Below are 19,849 nucleotides of genomic sequence, written 5' to 3'. Positions count from 1 at the left end.
TTAAAAAATAAATAGTAGCTAACGTTGATTGAGCAAGCACATCAGCAAGTCTGTGCTAAGCACTTTGAATTTTCACTTTCTAGTTATCTAGTGACAACTTTGCCTAGAGTTTGCAGTCAAAAGGAATGTGTGCTAAATTCTAAAAGTATGAAATAGGTTTCAGGAATTAAAATTACAATTCTGGAACTAATTATTAACAAATGAGAGCTCTTACATTTCTAAAACCAAAATAGCCCTCAGATTGTCTCTGAGTAAGTTTGGGCAAGTCAACAGAACAGTAGCATAAAAATTTAATTATAACTGGATCCAGCTAGTTCATGAATAGATAATGAAATTAAGGTATTTAAGCCATACCTTTATATATAAAAAAGAAACAACAAGAAATTCATTGTTTTCCGAAGGTAAAAGGCATGCTGTATCATTACATACATGCCTGGTGTTTCATCCCTCTGGAAGAACTGAGATTCTGGACCCTGCATTCTTGGAGTTTCCCATCTTGTTTTGTGATGGCTAACTAAGCAAGATCAAGAGAAGGTTTTACGCTTATATTTTAATAGGACCTTAGAACTTGGTATTGTTCATAATAGCCTTTCCAGGAAGGGAAACTTTTTTTTCTTTTCTAAAAACTATGAGTGTACAGTAAGCGCTCTCTAAACAAAATAGTCTTTGACATGACCATTGTATTATCATTAATATGTTGCAAAACCAAAACTACAATACCTAATTTTTATTTAGAAGGTTTAGTTACCCTTGATTCAAATTTTATAAATTAAAAAAAAATGATTTCAACAAATATTTGTGAAGTTTCTACCATGGACACGGTACTGTGTTGGGCACTCTGTATGCTGTCTGCAAGTATAACAAGGGTGCCTATCTGCAATGAACTTCTGACTTACAGATAATTTGGTGTAAAAGGCATTTAAATATATTTATTTAATAAATATTTGTGAGTGCAAACATTGAACTAGGGACTTTGCCATATTCTTGGAATTATTAATAACCAAGACAAAAATCCCCATCCTCGAAGAGTTTTTATTCTATTGGAGATGAACAAATGAGAACCAGTGCAGTTTGATACATTCTATGATATTGGTCAATACAAGATCCTATATGAGAGTACAGAGTAGTGACACTTAATCTGGACTTAGAAGGTCAGACAAGGTATTCCTGGAGGAAGTGACATCTAAGGTAAGAGATGGGAAATGAGTAAGAATCATTTGAGTGAAGACTAGGGAGAGAGAACATTCCAGAAAGAGAACAGAATATATAAGGCCTGGAGCCCAGAGGGAACATTGTATATTCAAGGATCTACAGTCAGTGCATGTGGCTGACATGGAGAATAAAATGAGCCAAGAGACAACATGGTACATTTGTGGGAGCTCGAGGTAATGCAGCAAGACTGGAAGGGGTACAGGGTGAGAGCTGAACTGCCAGGGGACAGTCAGATCATGGTAGCCAAAGGATGTGGAAAGACAGAAGTGCTCTACTTGACTTTCACGTTTCATAGAACTGGTACAATCCAGTTCTCCTACAGCACGTGGGCTGCAGAGGAGTCAGGGAGCATGATGCTGAGTGGTAGCAGAAAAGTATCCTGGGGGGAGATCAAATGGGTCCATGGTAGCTTTTCTTTACTGGGAAAGTGCCTTAATCAAAACTGTGTCTTAGGTAGCTTCATCTAGCACAGCGGTTTTCAACCTGTGGGTCACGACCCCTTTGGGGGTCGAACGACCCTTTTACAGGGGTCGCCTAAGACCATTGGAAAACACATATATAATTACATATTGTTTTTGTGATTCATCATTATGCTTTAATTATGTTCAATTTGTAACAATGAAAATACATCCTGCATATCAGATATTTACCTTACGATTCATAACAGTAGCAAAATTACAGTTATGAAGTAGCAACGAAAATAATTTTATGGTTGGGAGTCACCACAACATGAGGAACTGTATTAAAGGGTCGCGGCATTAGGAAGGTTGAGAACCACTGATCTAGCACAATACACAAACTGGAGGGGGGTAGCAAAGATGTTGTGTTTAGAAATTTATGAAATTCTTCACATCTTAAAGAATTAGATATGAAAATTGAAGAAACTTGTTTAAGATCCTCAAAATTGACAGCATCAGCAATAGAATCCAAATCTTCTGACTCCTTATTTTATTAGCGATATACTAATAGAGATGTTGCCTATTAGAAAAGAAACTCTATTGTAGACTCTAATGACTTATCCATTGAACATTGCTCACTTTAAGTTAATCTCACTATTATTGTAATAGTATTATTAAGCCATCAAAGTTATAAATTGGCTATTTGTAGAAGACAAGATAATGATAACAAAGATTTGTGAACTAGTAGCATTGAGAATTCCATGGTTTAGTTTTAAAAAGTATTTTCAGGATATTTATATATGTAAATGATATATTAAGCTACCACAATTCCAAATAAGTGTATCTTAGGGAAGCCATCTATGCTCACACACTTAAAATTTAAATAAGTTGGGAAATTTCTTCCCAGATCTTCTCCCAAATTATCTTTCCCTTTTCCTCTCTCCTTCAGGCCTCATAACCTCAAATTTAAAATATGAAGTCTTAGAGGGTGGGCAGTCAGCACAGGCGAGGAATCCTGCTCAGGGCAAGTTGAGCCATTGGTGGTGAGAAAATAAGGACCAGGGTAGGATTACTTCAGAGATACTGGGTGAATGAAAATTGAAGCCCATCGCCTACGGATCTGAATTACGAAGCAGAAGGCTACTTACTAAGAACTGGGAGGTATGTTAGGAACTCCAGAGCAGGATCAACTGCAAGATAACACTGTATGTGCCAATGAAGTACTGAGAACAGAGTGCTTTTTCCCGGATTGGATTTCTCCCAGCATCTTGGGTGGGGTAGACCTACAAGAGATAGTTAAGGAATTAGTAGCTTCTTAAATGCCAATTCTTAGACCAACTGAATCAAAATCATCTAGTGAGCTTTCAAAAACTAGATTTATTTCATAGAATTTGAAATCTGGAGTCCAGAAATTTATAGTTGAATAGGTTTAATGTAGAACCAGAATAAGACAAAGAAAAGTCTTTATTGGTTTCAAGTTTCTTTTTTGCCTTTACTTCCTTGGGAACATTTATCCCAAGACATCTTAAATCACTGAATTTTACAGTTCTTCCTTTAAAAATGCACATTATTAGTTTTCAAATACAATTATAGACCTGTACACATATAAAAATAAACACTAAAAGTCAAAGGGGATTAACGGAATTACATATATTTTCACAAGTTCGTACATAAAATGATGTGTGTATATGTATGAATATTCAATAATACTTTAATATTGTTGTCAAAAACTGTAATATTCATTATAATAGTGTTTTTTGTACTTTTGTTGGGACCAGTAAAATGATATTGGAATTTAACTTTTCTGCTGTAATTTGGTCAGTGCCAAAGCTCAGTGAAGGAAGAGCTTTTGTTTTCTAAGTTGACAATAAGGTCTCCTTATGCTTCTAGCAAGGATTAATCTTTGGCCAATATTTAATATATATTTCCATATCTAGCTCTTTTTAATCATGTGTGACTTAGGTCAACAAATTATCTTTACTAATAAGAGAGAACTCCAATTTTTAATTGATGAATTCATTCATGTATCTTTCCTGCTGTAGAAATTAACCTCTGTGAATATATATCACACAGAGGTACACAGGTCTTTTAAGATAACACATCCACATTTACAACAGCTATGTGCAAAAATGTTTAATTTATTCTTTCTCTCTCTTTCCAGTACTCTCCTGGCTTTCTCACATTCTCTCCTTTCCTTCCCTCTGTCCCCCCCAACACTCTTCTCCCTCCTTCTTGCCCATTTCCTTATACATAAAGCACAGTACAGTGTTTAGTAATTATTAAACATTAATAACAATGGCATTAACTCTCTAATGATTTACTGTGAAAGACATGCTTTATTGAATGGCACAACCTCTAAAGTTCATGTTGCCCCAACCCAGCTTTTCTCTCTCCTCTCTTACCACAAATAGCTGTATTGTCAAGGTTATTCTAAAGAGTGATAAGGCAGCCATAAAACAAGGTTTATGGCATTTGCCTATCTACAAAGTCACAGGAAGTTCAAATGCACTCACCAAATATTGCAAAATCACACAGGACCATTAAATGTAATACTCCACCCTTTCTTTGATATCTCTTTCTATCTCTCTCTCTCTCTCTCTCTCTCTCTCTCTCTCTCTCCCCCCCCCTCCCTCCCTCCCTCCCCTCCCCCTTCCCTCAATATACTAGATCCCTGTATCACTCCTCTGTTGTATATTCAGGTCTGAGTTAATGACCTTCAAATTAACAATTTTTCTTTAACAACTCCTGGTTTGTCTGGCTTACTTGAATAATATTAGAGTGATGAAGTTAGGTGCAGTTAAAAGAGTAAAATGATAAGCATTTGTGTAAAAAGTGCATATATCTTAAGGGTATATTATACACTTCTTACTAATAAAATCAGTTAATCTTTATTGCATACTTATTATAACATTACTTTGACCCTCCCTGGTACTCTTTATCTAAGTATTTTCAAGTGCTTTACAATCTAAAAGAGACCTAATGTAAGCACAGAATCCTTTGAAGTTGTTATTTGCCTCTCTGACCAGCAAATTATAAAGGAAATTAGTAAAAAAAAACAAGTCTCTATATGAGTAGGCATAATAATCACATGTTAAAATGCAGATTCCTGGGCTCTGTCCTAATTTTTCTGAATAAGATTAGGTGCAGCATTTTTAAAACAAACTCCCAGGTGATTTTGAAATAATTGCTCCAGGGACTACACTTTGAGAACCAATGATCAGATACTTGATTTTATCTGTAGGTAAACTGGGCTGAGAAAATCATTAAAAATTGAAATGGCAGCGTAAAGTGGTTTTAGACAAAGGTTTTACAGGGTCTTGTTCAACAAGAAAGTTAATTGATCATGAGTTTTATAAGTTTACTAGAGGCCTGGTACACAAAATTCGTGCACAGGTACGGTACCTCGGCCTGGCTGGCGATCAAAGCGTGAGCGTCTGGGTGTAGAAGGGCAGGTCCCAGTTGAACTCTGGGCCGTGGGCAGCAGCTGGGTCCATGGACCCCAGCACACCCCCCCTCTGCCTGAGTCATCGGGCCCCCGCCTAGTTCCCTCAGTGCCTGGGAGCCAGGTGGTGACCCTGCCCCCTGCCACTGCCGCTGGTTGCCATCTGTGGGGTGATCAGCAGAGCGATCAGGCCCCACTTGCACCCGCCTTGGCTTGGTGCCGCCCGCTCACCTGCTCCATTATCCCGCTGTGGTCCCACTCTTGCCAGGGCCCATCAGGGCCGACAGCACCTCCACTGGTGCCTGCTGTCAGCACCGTATTGCTGACACCCTGCCATGTTCCGTGCTGCCCCCTGGTGGTCAGCGTACATCATAGCGAGTGGTCGAACTCCTGGTCGAGGGGACAATTGGCATATTAAGCTTTTATTATATAGGATATTTGATTTATTTTAAGACAGTTTTTTTTATTGAGGTATAATTGACAACATGATCATGCCAGGGGCACAACACAATCATTTGATATTCATTATATACTGCAAAATGATCGCCACAATAAAACTTAGTTTAAAAAAAATCTCAGTTAATTTTTATATAAGAAATCAACTTACACCCATTATCTTAGTTCCATGTAATGATCTCTTCCAACAATTTTTATGAATAGCTCCAAGGGAACACAAGAGACGTTTCAGTGTGAGGGAAGAGAAATGGCATTTGTCTGTCTATGCAAGGCTCTAGCAGCTTTCGCCTTTAGGCTGCTTTTAAATGCATGGAAGCAAGTGGTATCATTTTGTTTTAGATCATAATTTTCATAGAAGCAAAAATCTGCTGTGAAGGCTGAAAACCAACACTGTAATGTAAATATATTACCAGATTTGAGTGCTCTTAGTAATCAGCAAAGACAAATGTTTAACAGTGTATACACAACAAAGTGTTTTATGTTAAATCAAATAGAAAAGAACAAACACTAATAAAGAAATCTACAAATGTATAATAAACGAGGTGATCAGAACAAGTGCTCACATTAGCAGTAGAATATTGATGTTACACATCTGATCTTAAGATAATGGACTTATTCACAATTCTCTTCATTCTACATCCATTATTTTGTTTCATTTCAATCTCAGTCGCTTCCTATTAATTACAATACCTGAGAGACTTGTTAAATTATCTAAGTTTGAACATTTCTTTTCATAAGTGGTTTTAGTCCAGAAAGGAGACCAAAAACATTGGCTTAAAATATCAGATCTTTTTGAATGCAGGAATCTTTTATTTTCATGCTTTTAAAAAGTAATCTGTCTCACTAGTGTCTATTTTAGATAGAAAACATTCATATGACAACATCCCTGCTTATAATTATAGATAATTAATGTAAATTTTTTCTTTTTTTGATATTTTATATATATTTTTTCTTTATTGATTAAGATATTACATATGTGTCCTTAATCCCCCCATTGCTCCCCCCACCTCACTCATGCCATCACCCCCCTGGTGTCTGTTTCCATTGGTTAGGTTTAAATGCATGCATACAAGTCCTTTGGTTGATCTTTCCCTCTTACCCCAACCCTCCCCTACCTTCCCTCTGAGGTTTTACGGTCTGATCGATGCTTCTCTGCCTCTGTATCTGTTTTTGTTCATCAGTTTATGTTGCTCATTATATTCCACAAATGAGTGAGATCATGTGATATTTATCTTTCTGTGACTGGCTTATTTCACTTAGCATAATGCTCTCCAGTTCCATCCATGCTGTTGCAAATGCCTGCTTTCTTATTGCATTGTCAGGGGCCTAGAGACAAACCCTTCTCACCATCATTCTTCCACAAAACCCCAAGTTTCAAACAGTCATTATTATGTATGTGATATATACTTTTCCAATTCATTTCAAATAAATTATATCTATATATACACACACTTATCCACAAACAATATTTAATAGTTTTGTTTGCATGGCTTTAAAATTTATAAAAATGGTATCCTTTGTACATATCATTCTTAAACTTACTTTCTTTGCTCCTATTATCTCTTTGAGGTCTAGCTATGCTAGTCATATATAGAAATTTATTTCATTTTTTTAAACTGCAGTATGTGCTCAGATGTTACCTTTTCTTTTCTCGTTCTGCTACTGATGAACACTTAGATTGTTCAAAGATTTTACGGTAATAAAAATCTTTATTTTTTTCTTGTAAGTACTCAAGAATTTCTCCGGTGTAGAAATCTACCTGTTGAATTATGGTATATGAGGGTATATATATTTCCAATTTTACTAGATACCGCCATATCACACCTTAAAGTAATCGTGCCAATTTACACTACCACTGACTCACATTTTTATAAGCTCTTGTTTTAGACAGATTTTAATTTTTGCCATTCTAATTTGTAAAAAGCCATGTCTCTCTATTTTTCTAATTTGCAGTTTCTGATTGCTGCTGAGAGTATACATCTTTCCACGTTTCGTAGCCATTCTGACTTCATATCCCTTGCCAGTTTTGGGGGGTAAGGTGTTGTGGTGGCAGTGAGATGTGCCTTACAGGCATTGTTGTAGGGAGTATAATCGACCAAGGGCCCCAGTACTATGCGTGGAAATCTTTCACTCACTGAGTTTGTCTTGAGACTGCTCCTTCCACAGGCTGTTTTTCATGAGTAACTGAGTGTGAAAGGGATACAGATTTGTGTTTGAAAAACATGGAACCTACTTATTAATTAATTTGGCTTCAAGGACTCCCACATAGGTTTCGAAAACTTGCTTGTTAGGCTTCAATTACACAGTGATTTAATGTTCTCCCACCCAAGCCTTCACTCAGGGCTTGGACTTGCATTGAGGTGTGACAACCCTCCAAGCTTTCCCTGTCTCCTTCCCTATTTCCTTTTACACACATATTTTCTCTACATTTCACATTTAATAGGAGGAGAGGTCTTCAAAATTCCTTGAAAAAGTTCTAAACTGATAGAAAATTGAAGATGTTTTAAGCATTAGACAAGACTTCATCTTTTAGCAATGCTTTCCTTAATCATATTTTAATGGTGTGTAAAATACCATATTCTTCTATAGCAGCGGTTTTCAACCTGTGGGTCACGACCCCTTTGGGGTCAAATGACCCTTTCACAGGGTTGCCTAAGACCATCGGAAAACACATATATAATTACATATTGTTTTTGTGATTAATCACTATGCTTTAATTATGTTCAATTTGTAACAATGAAAATACATCCTGCATATCAGATATTTACCTTACGATTCATAACAGTAGCAAAATTACAGTTATGAAGTAGCAACGAAAGTAATGTTATGGTTGGGGGTCACCACAACATGAGGAACTGTATTAAAGGGTCGCGGCATTAGGAAGGTTGAGAACCACTGTTCTATAGGTATAGTAATGATCACAACTGCTATCCAAACTTAAAAACCTAAAAAAGGAACACCCACAAACAAACCTAGAGGAACTGATAATTTACTAGCAAATTTTATTATTTATTTAATACAAATAATCAAAATTGAAGAAAGAAGCTTGAAGAAGGTTGAGTAGACACTACTATTGTGAAGGTGATTCAATGTCTACTAAAAGAGGCACTATCACTAGATGATTTGGTAGCTGAACTGTATCTAACTTTTAAATAACATGCATTTCCCATATTATTTAAACTACTAGAGGCCTGGTGGATGAAATTCATGCATGGGTGGGGTCCCTAGGCCTGGCCTGCGATCAGGGCTGATCGAGGCCAGGTCGATCAGGGCCAGGCCAGACAGGAGGCGACGGTCTCCGGGCCGAGTGCAGAAGGAACGGACACTGGACACTGATGCTGCTATCGTCAGTGCTCTGCCACTGTGCGGTTCCACGCCTCCCTGCCTTCTCCTTCTGTCACCGCCGAACCACCCCTGGGTGGGCATGTGGAGGGCCAATCAGGGCCTACCAGCCAGGGGGAGGGATGGGGCACAGGAGGTTGGCTGCCAGCCCTAAGGAGGGAGCCTGCCCTAGGCCCCCCTGGGAATGGGGCTGCATCGTTGCCACCCACCCTGATTCCCCATCCCAGCTCAGGGCCTGGCCCTGATTGGGCAGTCAGGGCCTGCTGGCCAGGTGGAGGAACCATGGGAGGTTTGCCGTGGGAGCGCACTGACCACCAGGGAACAGCTCCTGCGTTGAGCGTCTACCCCCTGGTGTTCAGTGCGCATCATAGCAACTGGTCATTCTGATCACTTAGGCTTTTATATATATAGATACCAAACCATAGAAACAGATGGCAAGCTCTTCAGTTCATTTTCTAAAGCCAAAATAGTCTTAGTACTCAAAAAAACTATGAAAAAGAAAACATAATCATATTTATGATGTAGATATTAAAATAAAATGTTATAAATAAAATATTAATACATAGCATACAGAATGATATAAAAATAATAAAATATGACCAAGCAAAATTTATGATAAGAATGTAAGGGTGCATCAATGTAAAGAAATATATAAATAAAATATAATTTGTTATATTGACAAAGAGGAAAACCAAATAAAAGGTCAGTAAATGTTAAAAGAGTCTTACATAAAATTCAGCAGTCATTTCTTTTTTTTTTAATTAATTTTAAAAAAATTTTTTTCAGCAGTCATTTCTAATAAAAAATCATAGTACAAATAGAAGGAAACTTCATAAATACAGTATTTTTTAGGTAACATTCTAAAGTAAACATTTTAAATGGCAAGAAGTTAATGCCATTTATCTATAAGTAGGAACAATATTAAATATTTATGAAAAGATTGTTCACTTAAAAAAAAAACAACCCAAGGGATTCTAGCAAAAAGCAAAGAGACAAACAGAAAACAAAAGTCTGCTAGAAGTAATGAGGGAATATAAGATGTATGGATCATAGTTAAGCATACAAAAATAATTAGCTTTTCTCTAGACCAGTAGCAACTGTCTCAAAATGGAAATAGAAAGTTATTTAATTCACAATAGTAGAAAATCATAAAATACTAAGGATATTGGTGGGAATGTAAATTGGTGCAGCCACTGTGGAAAATACCATGGAAGTTCCTCAAAAATTACAAATAGAACTACCATATGGACCCAGCAATTTCACTTCTGGGTATTTATTTGAAGGAAATGAAATCACTATCTCAAAAAGATACCTGCACCCCCAGATTCATTGCAGCATTATTTATAATAGCCACGACATGTAAACAACCTAAGTATCCATCAACAGATGAGTGGATAAAGAAAATGTGGTATATATACACATATATACAAATATTATTCAGCCATATAAAAACAACAACAACAAAAAACAAGAAGGAAATCCTGCCATTTGCAAAACCATGGATGGACCTTGAGGGCATTGTGATAAATGAAGTAAGTCAGACAGATATATTCTGTATGATCTCACTTATGTATGGAATCTAAAAAAAAAACAAAAACCTGAACTCATAGATATGAAGAAAAGATTGATGGTTGCCAGAGTAAGGAGTGGGGGTTATCCTACTGCATCGCCTCCAACATGACGTCATTTTTAACATCAGGCCTTTTGTCACCCCAGCTCAGGATTATTGACAATAAGAGTTCCTTGGGGGCAGTGGTTAGAGTGGCTTCAACCTATTGGAGCTGTGAAATAGTTTTTAAAATAAATGATCACTGTTAGTTTGCCTCCTTTGTGAGTTTAGAGTTTTGTAGTAAGCATTTGACAATTTAAATATAAAAATGTTGGCAACTCAAAGGAGATGGTGGATTGCTTCTGGATTGTCAAAGGGATAGGAGGAATAGGATGGAAGTGTATCTTTGTAAAGGGAGAGAGAAGAAGGTAGTAGCAAAAGAAAAGAGCAGATATTTGAAGATGGAAAGGGAAAAGGGAGAGAACTTTTTAGAATTAAAGAGAGAGTAGTACCTATTTGACTCTTCTCATCCTTCAAATCTCAGGCTGAGCCCCATCTCTTTCAGAAAGTCTTCTAGTATTTTCTGTCTATTATATAGATACTTCTGTCACCTGTACAACTAATTTGTAGGTTAATTGTGTACTATTTTATGACCTATATTAAAATGGTTAATGAAAACTTTTGGATGTTATTTAGTAACCTTCAGGAGTCAGACTATTTCTAATAAATTCTAAACTTCTTTTACCATGCCTAGCATGGTTGTTGCCACGGAAAGTTTATTACCTGGGAGAAAGGATGACACAATCCATGTGGAAGGAGGGTGACAGGAGAGGCAGAGTGGGTGGAGAGGTCACAGGAATGAGATGTTGGGTGGGTGAGTCGGTGAGAGAAGTTTGGAAAGGAGTTGCCTTGTACCCAGGACTACCCACTAAATACGTTTAGATACGGCAGTGGTGGGGGTGGGGAGGTGGGAGGATGTGGGGGGGGAAGGGTAGGGGTATGTAAGTAACATTCATTTAGTTTCTCTTATTGAGAGTTTTATTCAGTTTTGGAGATTCCATTATAACAGTGTATTTAAATCGAAGGGAAGTGCACTTGAGCACATTAATAGCACTTAGGTTTATATAATGGCCCATGGATGATATACACACATATTTACATACCCATAAATATACATAGGCTTTACTTTTTTATATTTTCCAATTATAATTATTAGTATTATAATTTTATAATTATATAAAAATGTTCATTAATGGTATTTTAAAAATTAAACAAAAATTTATTTATCAAAATCAGCAATGTTTTGACCAATTGAAGTGGATTTAAAATAATCAGGATGCAGTGTTCAAAATTCAATTGTAGCTGAAGCAATAGGTGATACACGATTACCTTTGAAGGATAAAGGGCCTTTCGAATGCAGATCCAGCATGCTAGCAATTCCGTTCTTACTTTCTATTTTTGATAATAGGACATCTCCAAGTTTGCAGAGAAAGACAATATAGTTCTTGGAGAAGGTGGAATCACACTGAGTGGAGGGCAGCGAGCAAGAATCTCCTTGGCAAGGTGAATACCCGATTATTGGTCCAGCATTTGCTGTAAATATCATGCATGTAGAAATTATAGATACTTCTCTATTTTTATATTCTGTTTTGGAATTGAAAAGTGCTTGGGATCTTATGACTAGCTGGTTAAGAATCGCCTGTAAGAACTATTGATCATGATATAGTATTCATATCTGATAAAAATGCATGCAGTTATTTTGGTGTGTGTATATTTGATTACCTTATGGTATGTATTACTACAAAGGAAAACTCTGGGATTCTGCATAGCACAAGGAGAGATATGATGGAAACTTTGTGAAGTCCATCACACAGTTCCCTGACCACCTCCATCCCACAATGAACACACCTGCTCTAGGCTTCTGTTCATGCTTCTCAGTTTAGATAAATGTATGTTTTCAATATTTTCAACATAATTCTCATAACAAGAATAGCAAGGCAAATGATATCACTTGGTTTAAAGTCTGTAATTTTTAAAGACAAATAAGACAAGCACATCGAACACTGTGGTGGGTAGTTCCATTAGTAGAGACATTATTGGTCTAACCAGTGGTTCTCAACCTTCTGGCCCTTTAAATATAGTTCCTCATGTTGTGACCCAACCATAAAATTATTTTCGTTGCTACTTCATAACTGTAATGTTGCTACTGTTATGAATCGTAATGTAAATATCTGATATTCAGGATGGTCTTAGGCGACCCCTGTGAAAGGGTCGTTCAACTGCCAAAGGGGTCGCGACCCACAGGTTGAGAGCCGCTGGTCTAAGCATTTTGAGCTGTCAAAGGGAGAACTACGTACAGTTAATTTCTGTCAAGTTGAAAGTGTTGTGGTTAAACCGTCATGTTGAATTTAAAAAATTATTGGTGATATGGGATGTCAAACATTCCTCCAGTTATATTAGAACAAAATTCTTCTTACTGTGTTGCCAGAGTTGTTAATAAATCATTGATTTACTGATATTTTGGCTCCTTTCCCTTACTTGTTTTTCCTGCTTTTAAATGCTGAGACAGAAAACTAACTCACTGAACACCTGCAAACACCTAGTAATGTTCTAAGTGGTGTGTGTGTGTGTGTGTGTGTGTGTGTGTGTGTGTGTGTGTGTGTGATTTTACTTAATACCTATATCACCTTGGAAAGATAGGATTGTTCTTCCATTTTATGAAAGAAATAATGAGATAATTGAAGCTGTTATATATTAACCTGCTAAAAGCCATATAGGGAAATGGTGGAGTTACAATTTGAACTAGGTCCTCTTGATTCTACATAAGTGCTAGGAAGGCCTGGGGCGGGTGTGGGAGTGGGGTTGAGGGGAGTCAATGGGGAAAAGTAGGGACATCTGTAATACTTCCAACAATAAAGATAAATTTTTAAAAATTATGCCTTGATCTTGGGATTACAATTAAAAAAATAAGTTAATAGGTATGAAAAATACACAGAAAAGATAGGAGCCTCTAAATAAAATGGGATTTGATTAACTAACCTGTGGACCCAAGTAAGACTTATCCCAAACATTCCATTTTATCCTTAGATAAGACATGCTATGGGGCTTCTAGTCATTCAACATAGAATGGACTTTGTATTTGCTAGTTAAGATTTGGTTTTATTGTAAGGTATACACAGTTTGAAGTACTACAGAAATAATTATTTTTATTTTTATTGGAATGTGTCCTGTGTTGTCCAGTTTTAGATGATGAATACATCATTAATATATTAATAATATATGTCATAGGTGTAAAGGAGAGAGAGAAGTATGAAGTGGGGAAAGGAAGGCCTGGAGGGTATATTTTGATGGAGGTCTTTTAGCTAGTTCTCTTGCATTTTGTCTTCAAAAATAACTCACACTGCAACGGTTATTTTAGATTTTACTTTGACTTTGGGCAATTTCTGTGTTTTGTCTTAGAAATCTGCTGATTGAATACAATTTTCTTTTCACAGAAAATACCCAGAACTATACATGATTTCTATGTGGTTGGGGTGGGGGTAAGGTTACTAACAACCACACCTGAAAATTTTAAGTGTTATGAAGAAATTACCTCATTCCCATTAACATGGGACTATATCTCCATTTTATTACTGTGCTATGATCAACTTAATGAAGAATTTACTTGCTCATAATATTTTATTATTTAACTTAAAAAGTAAAAAAAATGGATATACATTTTGACTGTGAATTATTCATTCTTTTCTTGTTTGGAATTTTTATGAATATGGTACAGAGGCTGAGACTATAAGGAGGAAAAAGTGTACCAATTATATAGCCACAGTAGTACTGCTACCAATTTGCAGTAGCAGTCAACACCGAAAAAACATTAAAAAGAAATAGTTTCACAGAAGTGCTGCAATTTAGTTGCTGTCTCTGATATTTTAGAGGATTGAGACAGTCCATTTTATTCTTTTTCCCCCACCACAATGCAAAATCTTTTATGGCAGAAACTGTGTAATTTTTATCATTGTATTCCCAGCATATAACACTGTGCTTTGCTCTAGTTACAGTCTATTGTTAGAAGGCATTCTTTTTTTTTTTTTTTATATTTAAGGTAATGTTTTAAATTGTATGGTATGGTGTGATTTAGTTTGTAACTTTTGCTGGTTAATGTCATTTACTTTAGCAAAACCATGTTAGCAATTCTTGGAGAGTTGTGAAAAGCCATAAAAATCATATATAATTTATTTTTCTTCATTTAAAATCATCTACACTAAGTGACATGGGACATACAGAGGAAATCTAAATTAGTTTTCATTTTCTTTTTAGAGCAGTATACAAAGATGCTGATTTGTACCTATTAGACTCTCCTTTCGGCTACCTAGATGTTTTAACAGAAAAAGAAATCTTTGAAAGGTATGTTCTTTGAATAACATATAATGCTCATGCTAAAAGATGAAGAAAGGTGACTCTACTCTCATGGACTGCTTATTATTCCTTGAGAAATGTGTCCACCATTGTGTCCCTATGAAAGAATGCAACATAAGCACTTACTCAAATCTCATTTTCTCTTTGCAGCCAATATTCAATATCATTTCCATGAAAACCTCTAACCACCTCATGCTAAACCAGTTTCTTCCTTGCTATTACTAGAATAGTCGCTGTCTATGTCGTTTTTACAGTATTATTGTAACATTATTTTAATTGGTTATTATACTGAATGTTTTTACTTGCTTTTTTGTGTTAGTATTTTATTCTATCTCCCCCTTGGATAGTAAACTTCTTAGGGAAGAAAACAAGCTGAATTTTTTAATGTTAATGTAAGTGAATGCTCAGACTATACATCCACCTCAGTGTCTCCTTCAGAACCTTGTCCTCAGTCACACAGGCTTGGGATTTACATTTCATTGTAGTTCCTAGTAGGGCTCAGAGTGTGCAAAGTTCCAAAGAAAAACAGTTATCTGACTTGATTTCTAAGCTTCAAACTGATTTCATAGACTATGAAGTAGTTTATTTATGAGAATTATCATGATACTCTTCTAGAAATAAAGATTTTAAGCAAAAAGGATATAGATGTATGTGTGTATAAAATTATTCCTGGAAGCACCTTTCCTAGAATTTAGTTGAATTTAATACCTAACATACTATTTTTACAATACTATGACTATGATAAATAACTTCTTATCCATATAAACTTTGCTAGCCATGTAGTATATATGCTCTAGTATATTAGAGTACCCTCTAGAATTATGTCTCTTTCTATACAATATGAAATGTTTTAATGCCTAAAAGGAGTTTGTCTCCCTTAGATGATTCTGTTCTGGATGTAGTTCTAGGTTAGAGGGAAATTTTATTAGAGGAGGATCAATTCATTATTTAACTCTTAGGTTTGTCGTTGTTGTTGATTTAACAATTAAGATTAGTCTTAATATAAACTTTTGAGAACTAAATTGGTGGTCAACTTAAAACGTAAAAAGAAATTAATAAAAAATGTAAAGAACAGGAAAGCTCTGAAATGTCAGAAGATACATAGACATATACACCTCCCCCTCAGGAATCTTAAAGGTCATCTAACAATTCTGTCAGTTTCTAGATGAATGAATCATGACCCAGAGGTTAACCAATTTGCTCAAACTCAAATATTTATTTAATATATATATTTAATTTCATTTTAGGTCTCTTAACACTCAACTTTACAATATCGCATACTATAATAATTCAGTAATACAGTATTTCATGCTATAGTAACTCAAAAGGCACCAAATTAATTAGTATTGGGTATTTACTTTTAGAATTATTTTAAGTATAATAACATTGTATTATAGAGGTTTTATATAAGAATACCTTAATAAAATCTTTAAATGAAATACATATTGTATTGTAATAAAGAGTTCATAAAATTGACATCTTACTTATATTTTTTTATATTCTTAAAGCTGTGTCTGTAAGTTGATGGCTAACAAAACTAGGATTTTGGTCACTTCTAAAATGGAACATTTAAAGAAAGCTGACAAAATATTAATTCTTCATGAAGGTAGCAGCTATTTTTATGGGACATTTTCTGAATTACAAAGTCTACGGCCTGACTTCAGTTCAAAGCTCATGGGATACGATTATTTTGATCAGTTTAGTGCAGAGAGAAGAAATTCAATCCTAACGGAGACTTTACGGCGTTTCTCACTAGAAGGAGATGCTGCCATCCCCAGGAATGAAACCAAAAAACAGTCTTTTAAACAGACTGGAGAGTTTGGTGAAAATAGGAAGAACTCTATTCTCAATCCAATCAGCTCCTTAAAAAAGTTTTCCATTGTACAGAAGACTCCATTACAAATTAATGGCATCGAAGAAGATTCAGAAGAGCCTTCAGAGAGAAGGCTGTCCTTAGTTCCAGACTCTGAGCAGGGGGAGGCCATCCTGCCTCGCAGCAATGTGATGAACACTGGTCCCACCTTTCAGCGGCGCAGGAGGCAGTCTGTGCTGAACCTGATGACACGCTCCTCAGTGAACCAAGGCCAAGTCATTCACCGAACCCCAGCAGCATCCACACGAAAGATGTCCCTGGCCCCTCAGGGGAACTTAACTGAAATGGATATATATTCAAGGCGTTTATCTCAAGATAGCGGCTTGGAAATAAGTGAAGAAATTAATGAAGAAGATTTAAAGGTGTGTATAAATTATTAGTGTTTTGTTGTTGTTGTTTATTTATTTATTTATTTTTTTGCCACAGAGTACAACTGAATGCATATTAGTATGTCACAAAACTTACTCAAATTATGGCTTTAGCATGAAGTTTACCTTAAGACTCTGGAAGTGCAAAGTTCATAATTATGTAAGCAAAAGAATCAACTTAAAAGTGTAAAGAATCAACTATTTCCTTTTGCAATGGACATGTCTTTTCTAATAAAACATATTATCAAAGCAAGGGCTAGTATTGGGTTTACTAGGCCAGTAGTAATCATTATTATAAATTAGAATAATCATAAATTATTAAAAATTATTATAAAACTGCTTTATTACTACCTTAAAACCTCAGTGGGAAGAGATGGAGTATAAACAAATATATAATCAGATAATAGCAGTAGTTTAGAGAGGAAGGAATATTTTTGTATGTAAGGTATATATACTTATAATCTCTTAACAGAACTACTTATATTGTCATTTATATATCATTCATACCTGAATTAGTTAGTGTGAGCTTTTCTATCTATTAATATATTTTTATTGATTTCAGAGAGGAATGGAGAGGAAGAGAGAGATAGAAACATCAATGATCAGAGAGAATCATTGATTGGCTGACTCCTGCACACTCCCTACTGGGGATTGAGCCCACAAACCAGACAGGTGCCCTTGACTGGAATTGAACCTGGAACCCTTCAGTTCGCAGGCCAGTGCTCTATCCACTGAGCCAAAATGGCTAGGGTCTTTTTTATCTTTTAAATTGGATTTCTAGACAGGATTCTTTAAAAAAAAAAAAAAAAAAAAAAAAAGGTGTGTGAAACTTAATGTATACTAGCACCAACCTTTAGACAAGAAGTCTAAAGGTTGGTGCTAGTATCCTTTAAGTATTTTATCCTTTAAGTTTTAAAGGATAAAATACTTTTATTTTAAAAACTAGAGGCCTGGTGCATGACATTTATGCACTGGGGTGGGGGAGGGGGGAGAGGTTCCTTCAGCCTGGCCTGCGCCCTCTCACAATCCGCGACACCTCAGGGTATGTCCGCCTGCCGGCTTAGGCCTGTTCCCCCGAGGGGAGCACGAGGTGTGGGCCTAAGCCAGCAGTTGGACATCCCCCGAGGTGTCCTTAGTGCTGCCGTGGAGTAAGAAGAGGCTCCCACCACTGCTGCTGCTCTCGCCAGCCATGAGCTCGGCTTCTGGCTTAGCGGCGCTACCCCTGTAGGAGCGCACTGACCACCAAGGGGCAACTCCTGCATTGAACATCTGCCCCCTGGTGGTCAGTGCGCACCATAGCGACTGGTTGTTCTGCCGTTCAGTCGACTTGCATATTAGGGTTTTATTATATAGGATAGGAAGCAATATAAGTGGAGGGGTTTTGTTTAATATTTACTAGAAAAATTTCTTAAGTGCCTTGGATGAAACAGGCAGCATTGTGATGAGTTGATATGTTTACTAGCACAGATCAATTAAGGCTAGTATGACCATGGACAATCACAAATCATTTCACATTTCTGGGCCAAAGTTTTCTTCTTTGTGAAATTAAAGAACACAATAGATTATCTCTAAGATACATACTTTCAGTATTTCTATAATTTTTATAAAAGGTTTCCTAAAGGATAATTTATCTATATGGTTTTAATATCAGTTTGAATGAATTTCTCAAACCTGAGCCCATAAATTTAGTTGTAAAGAATGATTTCTTTGATTAATACCTAGTTATTACTTATTGATTGCTCTTAGTAATGGGGACTAAGCATATACTTGGTCCCCATTACTGCCCTAGAACGTACCTATCATTATCCTCATTTTCAAAGAAGGAAAGTGAACTTTAGAAATGTTCAACTGCCCAAATTCAAGCAGCATCTAGGAAGTCAATGTGGAGTCCAGATTCAAAGCCAGGTTTATTTGATTCCCAAAATCTTCATACCTAACAGTGGGCTATGTTTCAATTTCATTGGAACCCCTTCTTTGAAGTATTAGTGCTTTTCCCGTGAATTTTGTTGACTTCATGAGAACCAAAAGTATCCTTTTCCTTTGGACTATCTACAATCACTCTTTTTCAAATTTTTGAAATGCATCTACATAGAACAAATCAAAACTTCCAGGGAAGTACACTGAGGAGTAGAATTATGTAATTTAAATCATTAGCTGGAAGGAGAGATAATACTAGTCTACTGGGAAATATTAGAAACATCAGTTGCCCTTAGGTCGATGTCCACAGCTAGTCAAATTTCAAAGTGTATTTGTCCATGGACCCACTTAAGAAATAAACTAAGGAGAGCTCTGGGAAGCTTCAGCTTGATGGTACTGTTCATTTGGTTAAAGGTGTGACACTGGAAGCATTAAAATGGTGAAATTACCCAAAAATAATAGTTACATAATCAGTGGTATGCTTTCAGAATTTTGAAGAATTACATTGTTTCTCATTTTTCAAAAAGCTTTGTTGTTCCAATGGGCATTATACTGGCTGTGGAGTGATTTGTATTTGTTGAAATACTCTTAGCTTCAAATAGTAATATTTTCTTATTTTTACAGATTCAAAATAAAACCACAAAAGACCCATGTCATAGGTGATATGAAACTGTATAGTCTCATTGTAATGACCATGATTCTTTTCTTCAGGAGTGCTTTTTTGATGATGTGGAGGGCATACCAGCAGTGACTACATGGAACACATACCTTAGATATATTACTGTCCACAAGAGCTTAGTTTTTGTTTTAATTTGGTGCTTCGTTATTTTTCTGGCTGAGGTAAGAATTTTCTGCTGTAAAATGTTACTGTGATTTAAAGTT

General features: G+C 36.1%; 1 protein-coding gene across 4 annotated transcripts in view; it reads left to right on the top strand.

Moving 5' to 3' along the window:
* Positions 1 to 19,849, top strand: part of CFTR (CF transmembrane conductance regulator) — a 208,143-nt gene that overhangs the window by 94,671 nt on the left and 93,623 nt on the right. For 3 of the 4 annotated variants that reach the window (XM_036328866.1, XM_036328867.1, XM_036328869.1), the window contains 4 exons: positions 11,868 to 11,962; positions 14,711 to 14,797; positions 16,318 to 17,044; positions 19,679 to 19,807. In XM_036328866.1, coding sequence (XP_036184759.1) covers positions 11,868 to 11,962; positions 14,711 to 14,797; positions 16,318 to 17,044; positions 19,679 to 19,807 — 1,038 coding nt within the window. The remainder of the gene's footprint in view (positions 1 to 11,867; positions 11,963 to 14,710; positions 14,798 to 16,317; positions 17,045 to 19,678; positions 19,808 to 19,849) is intronic. The other variant, XM_036328868.1, reaches the window with a different exon arrangement.

This window comes from Myotis myotis, unplaced genomic scaffold (genome assembly GCF_014108235.1).
Source record: "Myotis myotis isolate mMyoMyo1 unplaced genomic scaffold, mMyoMyo1.p scaffold_m19_p_11, whole genome shotgun sequence".
Taxonomy (NCBI): domain Eukaryota; kingdom Metazoa; phylum Chordata; class Mammalia; order Chiroptera; family Vespertilionidae; genus Myotis; species Myotis myotis.
Note: the sequence above shows the minus strand (reverse complement) of the source record. Positions and strands in the feature narration are given on the sequence as shown.